The sequence below is a fragment of the Dendrobium catenatum genome, unplaced genomic scaffold (assembly GCF_001605985.2).
Source record: "Dendrobium catenatum unplaced genomic scaffold, ASM160598v2 fragScaff_scaffold_802, whole genome shotgun sequence".
Classification (NCBI taxonomy): Eukaryota; Viridiplantae; Streptophyta; class Magnoliopsida; order Asparagales; family Orchidaceae; genus Dendrobium; species Dendrobium catenatum.
Window position 1 is genome coordinate 246681 of NW_021319264.1, and position 7102 is coordinate 253782.

The 7102-nt window shown below is 33.3% G+C and overlaps 1 protein-coding gene across 1 annotated transcript in view; it reads right to left on the reverse strand.

The window, feature by feature from the left end:
- Positions 1–329: 329 nt before the first annotated feature.
- Positions 330–7102, reverse strand: part of LOC110112306 (putative clathrin assembly protein At5g35200) — a 23331-nt gene continuing 16558 nt past the window's right edge. Inside the window, exons 6-15 of the mRNA XM_028696664.1 lie at positions 6964–7029; positions 6824–6889; positions 6628–6708; positions 6459–6536; positions 6361–6366; positions 3214–3408; positions 2676–2751; positions 2493–2590; positions 2168–2408; positions 330–715 (exon numbers count right to left, since the gene is read on the reverse strand). Coding sequence (XP_028552497.1) covers positions 330–715; positions 2168–2408; positions 2493–2590; positions 2676–2751; positions 3214–3408; positions 6361–6366; positions 6459–6536; positions 6628–6708; positions 6824–6889; positions 6964–7029 — 1293 coding nt within the window. The remainder of the gene's footprint in view (positions 716–2167; positions 2409–2492; positions 2591–2675; positions 2752–3213; positions 3409–6360; positions 6367–6458; positions 6537–6627; positions 6709–6823; positions 6890–6963; positions 7030–7102) is intronic.

The window sequence follows — 7102 nt, forward strand, 5'->3', positions numbered from 1 at the left end:
TGTGGGAAGAGGGGATGTCCAAAACGAGGTCTTGAAGGAATTGTAGGTGGATGGGAGACCGTTGAGGATGTAAAGAACTATATCCTCAGGATCGATTTTGGAACCGGATGCTGCAATGTTGTCCACGAAGTTCTTTATTTGCGATAGATATTGCTGCATAGATAGGTTCTTCATTTGTATATGATGTACTTCATTCTTGAGTTGGATAACTCGAGAACGACTTGATGGCTACAAGCGGCGTTCAAGAGTCGTCCACACTTCTTGGGCGGTGGTGTTGGTGATTACGTAAGGAAGTATATAATGCGAGATCGTGGAAAAGAGTGCTGAAATCAAGTTGTTGTCGACGAGCATCCAGCCGGCGTGAGCTGGTGATTTATCATCGGATGGCGGAGGAGTGGTGCCCGAGAGATGTCATGCATAGTCGTTTGCGGAAAACTGTTGGAGAATTTGAATTCTCTAGATTGCATAATTTTTGGTGGTGAGAGGCGAGGTATGAGATTCTTGATGTTGGAGATGAGTAATTTTAGAGGTGCCGAAATGATGACCTCAGAGCTGGTGGCTCCGGCGAGAATAGAATATGAGGGAGGGAGGGAGGTAGCAGATTCTTGATCCACCATTGGAGGCTCTTGATACCATGAAAGAGCAGCCAAGAGAGGCTGGAAGAAGAGCGAGCAGAGACGGAGAGGAAGATAGCCGAGAGAAAGAAAATGTAATTCTATATTAATGAAGAAGTGTACAGGGAACATTAAATAGGCAAATATGGGTATAGCAGTAAGTAATAGGCAAATATGGGCTTATTCTGCTAATAAACAACCTTGCATTATTCAACCCTAATTATCTTCAAAACTCCATCTTTGAAATTCCATGCTATTTAACATTTAATTTTTGCAACTCCCAAAGAGTGGAAGGAGGGATTCAACCCAAGCTTATGAGCACTACCAATGCTCACTTACTTCGAGACAAAATGTTATGATTTGACTATTTGAATTAAGGGATGCTTATTTTGTAACATATGCTACAAACATTAGTGAGCTATTTTTTATATCCAATTTTATTCACACACACATCACTTACGCAAGTTTCAAATCTAACATTTGCTTCAACTAACAAATTAAGATGAGTAGGTTTTTCTTTTCTTTTTTATTTTATTGTTGATTTTTTTAAAAATAAAGAAGAAAATTATAAAATATCTTTTAAAAACTTTTTAATATATTTTCTCAAATTATATATATTTTCTCAAATGAGAGAGAGAGAGAGAGAGAGAGGAGTTCCAAAAGTAGTTTGTAATGCATGAGTGTCACCACAACTAAAATAAGATGTATTTTTTCTTCTTTTATCAAAAATTAAAATTTTATTAATTTTAATAGCGCCTTTGTCAAATAAATTTATAGACTTTGATGGATTTGCCATGCATAAGATTTAATTTATAAATATATTTTTTCATATTATATCTTCTCCAACTCTCTTCCCCTAAAACTTACCATTGCCTAATGCTATCACTCTAGTCTTATTAGAATTTGCTTTAATACGATTAATATACCATTTAATTTGTATATAAAGTTAAGATTATTATATTTTTTCGTAATATATTAATTTTAGTCACTAATTATAGTATAATATCTCAATATTTTTTTTTTTGTGATAAAAGAGAATCAAGATGATGATTGTGTACTTTTAGATGACAACATATATAAAATCCTAATAAGAGTTATCCTTGTGAGTCTACCTTCATCTATCATTGTTTGTACATAAATTAAAATTTTTATACTAAAAAGTTGATTTTAAAAGCAGTAAGAAAGTTATTGCAAACGAACCGTAAGAATATGTTTGGGACAACTACAACTTTTTATAAAGTTGATTGTAAAATCATTGTGAACAAAATCATTTTTTTAACAAGTTGTGGTAAAAAAAGCTTCATAATATAAAAATTTATTGAAAGCAATAAAAAAATAATGATCACATAAACTTATGGCTTAGTATGAAAAGCAAACCTATCCCAAATAAAGCAAAACACCACATGTATTTCACCTACACTCAATGAGCCATCTGACTATGGCAAATATTCAATTAAATTTGGAGAGAACTGAATGAAATCTCAATAACTTTCTGTCTAGTTATGTACATCTTTGAATTTGAACAAAAATTGGAAAAAAAAATTACATCAAACCTGTATATGGATCTTGGGCAGGAAAAGATGAAACACCAGTTGGTCCAAATGGATTGTTTTCAAGCCCCATTGCTTGGTTCTGCAAATTGGCCGGCAGATCGATGCCACCTGAAGCATAAAATGGGTCATGGGTGTACTGATCTGACTCGAACGGATTTGGATAACTTGAATTTTGGTTTGTTGTTCTTGAAATTTGATCGGCATACAGGCTTTCAAGCTTTAGTTTGTTGAAGGGAGCCACCTAAATAATAGCAAAGAAGATTAGATTAAGTCTAAACTAATTCGACATGAGAAGAGAAACATGATTCAGTTAGAGGCAAGTAACCAATGCAGTATTTGAACTGGAAGCTGTCATTAGAGCAAGTTCCCATTCTGTTGATCCACCAGAACGATCAGAAGAATTTACACTATTCATCCGATTATCTGTTGATGAGAAATTGAGAGTATAAAAGGTACAACTTGTTTAGATCCATGCGATGGAAAAGTTGACAATAATAGATGAAATTACCGTCGGAAACTATAGCGAAGATTGAAGAATTTCTCTCTTCCAAATTAGCTGTGCCGTCGTGAAAATCGTCCAAGTGCTGTAAACAATACTATAACGAAAAAATAAACAAAAATAAAGCTACACACATAACTTCAACATTAGAGCTTATCTAACAGTTCGTTCAAACTCTCAACCATCGAGATATTATCTTCTTTAGCCTAATGGCCTGACAGTTTTGTTTTATTGGTGTAGTAATTTATCAGGTTGTCACTCATCCTAAGATAATTAAATTCATGAATGAAATTTCAAGTTTTATATCAAAAGATACATTTATGTTTAACAGTTCAACTTTATTCAACGTTAAGATGTTTGACAATCTCCCTTGAGTAATTGATGCTCTTATCAATATCCTTATATATAGCCCAAAATTATTCACCAAGTAGATAATACAATACTTTTTCCCAACAAGAGAACCGTTACACCCAAAGGAGTCCTAAAATTTTAAGGTTCAGATATAACTTATGAAGGGTTTTCACAAATTTTGATAGAATGATCATACCAGGAGATCATTAACTGGATCTGGAATTGGAACAAGAGATTGGGCATATTCAGCTACAAGTAGATTAGGTACCAAGTGAGTTAGCTGGATTGGTGCTGTTGTAGGCTGTCGTTGAATTTTGTCATGAAGGTCTACTTTCTTATGTTCACAGGCCAACTTTGGCATAGGGCCAGCTATTCTTTTGTTAGGTTCAAACTGAAGGAAAGCAAACAATTATAACTCATACAGTGAAGAACAAAAATTCAGTAATATAGAAAAAAGTATCCTGCATTATGGAAATTATATGCGAGTAAACCAAATATTTTTGAAACTTGTACTAAGAATCTACTTGGATGATAAACACTGAAAGCATGTTGCTGGTTGATTAGTGTAGTTATAAAGTAATCAAAGGTAAATAGCAGAAAAAAACAATGACATTGATCCATCCAAATTAAGTTTGAAACAGTTGGTTTCCTCTTTTAATAATATAAATGGAGAAGAATAGATGATAGAAAATGGAAAGCTTTATTTGCCAAATGAAACATATGCTACTTATATTTTTATTCTTGAATATCAATATATTGACAGAGTAAGAGAGAGAGAGAGAGAGTAATATCCAAAAAATATAAAAATGTGGGAGAAAAAAATTAAACTTTTCTTCCCCAATTTTTTTACATCATGGAAATGACTTTTTTTGTACATAGTGGGATAAAGACTTCTTGTTCTATAAAAATAATATTTTTTACAAGATTTCTTATTTTATTGGAACCATTTTGAAATATAAATAGATAATTATATTACTATCTATAAAGTAAATGATTACTTTAATTAATTTATCCTAAAGTTTTCCGAATATTGTTATACTACTGCTCCCATACGAATACAATTAAATTCATAGTTTCTAATGAGATTTCAAACTTTATATCAAAGATGCCTTAATGTTTAACAGTTCAATTTTATTTAACTTCAAGAGGATTCATAATCTCCCTCACTTAAGTAATTGATACTCTTATCAATATTTTTATGCATAGCTCAAAATTATTCACCAAGTTGATAATATAGTATTTTGTCCCAACAAGAGGACCATTACACCCTAAGGCGTCTCATTTTAAAGTTTAGATATAATTTATGAGGGGTTTTCATATATTTTGATAGAATGATCATACCAAGAGATCATTAATTGAATTTGGTATTAGAATAGGAGACTGGGAAAATTCAACTACAAGTAGATCGGTACCACGTGAGTTAGCTTAATTGGTTGTGTTGTAGGCTATCGTGGATTTTTGTCATGAAAGTCTACTTTCTTATGTTCCATGACCAACTTTTGTCAACCTAACAGAAAGAAAATGGTTATGACTCATGTAGTGAAGCACAAAAATTCAGTGATCTAGAAAAATATATACTGCATTATGGAAATTACATGCAAGTCAACCAAATATATATTTAAAACTTATACTAAGAATCCGTTTGGATGATAGACACTGAAAAGTATGCTGATGGTTGATTTGTGTAGTTATAAAGTAACCAAAGGTAAAGGTAGAAAAAGGCGATGACATTGAGTCCTCCAAATTAGTTTTGAAATAATTGATTTCTTCCTTTTTCTGATATTAATGGTGAAGAATAGATGATAGAAAACGGAAAGCTTTATTCTCCCAATGAAACATATTCCACTCATATATATATATATATAAAGTACATGATTTAATTCATTTAATTTAATTAATTTATACTTTTATTCGAGTCATACTTGATACGATCAGGTTGGGGCAAAATAGTCTAAGTTATAATAAATATATTTGAACTTCCGTTCTCATATTACGGCCAAGGCACTACAGTAACTACATTTCCATTTCCATCTTTGAATTGTCTTGCCAGCACTTCCTCCCAGGTTCATATGAAGAGTTCTTTGTAATCAGTTGCTTGCTTCCTTGATGTTGATAAAATGGTATTCATAGGGTACACTTAATGCATGAGGCTCCTGCTAATGCGGGTCTAGGTAAGTAATGATTTACGCAACCCCTAAATTGTAGAGAGACTATTTCCATTATTCAAATTAGCCTCCTGATTACAATGGTGGTAACCGTACCTTCAGGCTTGCCTTCCCGAAATAATTTTTAATATTACGTAAATTCAAGAGTGACACATCAATTCGTAATCATATAGTGCTTTCATAGGATCATCATTATTATCGTAATATTTACTATTTGGGGCAGCATTATGAATCCCCACTCTCTATCTATTTTTGGTAAGTGATCCTGGAGGTTTTAAATCTATTTTGTATACATTTCTTTAGATAAATTCAATCCATGTTGTTTATCTTTTATCCTTAAACACTATAATCTTTACGCATTAATTTTATTTATCTACCCATCTTATTGGTTCCTCTTGTAATCAATATATGTTTAAAATACTCTACCTTCTACTACTATCTTCAATATGTGGAACTCTCAGGCCTCTCTAATATAATCATTTCTTCATCCATATTTTTTAGTTTTGACGCATGCATCTACACCTTCTCATTTACAACATACTTGACTTAACTACTAGTAACTTCTTTATTAGCCTAACAATCTGTTACGGCCCAACCCGAACCGGTCCAACCAGTTTGCTATAGGAGGCGGGCTGAAATGGGAAGGGAGGGCAGCACATGGGTGGGGCCCAAGCATTAATGCATGCATTGATGGGAGCTTGGGTTTGGTGGGGTGGGGCAGGGGTGGGGATTCAATTGTGGAGGGCTGTTTAGAGATTCAACATTAAATATTTGTATTGTGCTTTAAGTATGCTCCTTTTGGTTAGGATGAGAGTCATCTTGAATTTGAAAAGCAATATGAGATCTAGGGTTTGTGTTCTTGGGCTCTAGACTTGGCTAGATATTTGGAGAGCTGTTTCTTCCTCTCGAATTGAAGAAACTTGTATCATTTGTTGTTTTCTTTCATCTATCAGTGGATTTCCTCATTGTTTCTCTAAGTTTTCCATGTTTTCCTAAGAAAATCTGCTGTTATTTGCTGTTTGACTGCTGTAAACAGCAGTTTTCTTCACTATTTTCCACCCAATCTTGCTAGGTTTGCTTGCAAACTCAAGTATTACCCTTGGTGTTACTTGCGAACTCAAGTACTTCCTATCACAATCATACCCATAAAATATAGTCCTAACCACAACATTTTTTACGTGGACCTGAAAGTTGGGCAAAAAGATTAAAAAAAAAAACTGAAAAAAAACGTGAAAAAAAAAATCAATATTCCAAATCACGGAATTAACAGTCTTACCACATTTTTGTAACCCAATAACTGTGGTGAGGGAGCCTTCACATACTCCTCCATTGCTACAACAAATGAAGCAGGAGGCTGCATAAGGATGAGCAAAACAGACGGCTAAAGTATCATCTCACAAACTTTCAACGAAATTAGCTTAACACAACAATTCAAATAACCGAACCTGCTCGATTTTAACAAATTTTTGGCCACGCCCAAAATCAGACCTTCTACAGAAATCATAAAACTTCAACAGACTCTTAGCCTATAATTGGATTGAAATTTTGAAGTATTAAACAAAACAAAATTTCTATAGAACCCAAAACAAAGGCAATAACAGATCAGATGAGCTCTAATAATAGCAAAATGTTAGGTCATGCCTGTGGCCCAACTCTTCGGTAAATTTCAAGTGCTCTAATGGCATCACGCTGCTGCATATCAAAGAACTAGAAAGGAACACAGTTTAAATACATTTTTGCTCCCTTAAAAGAAGCATAAGTCAAAAGATACCACGATTTACCTTGTCAACCAAATTAAGGATACAGATATTAATTGCTATGTATATCTTTATACTTTCACCGACAATCTGACAGTAAAGACAGTTATGAATATTGGATACTTTAATAAACTGAATAAAGAAGATAACTCATTCAAGCGCA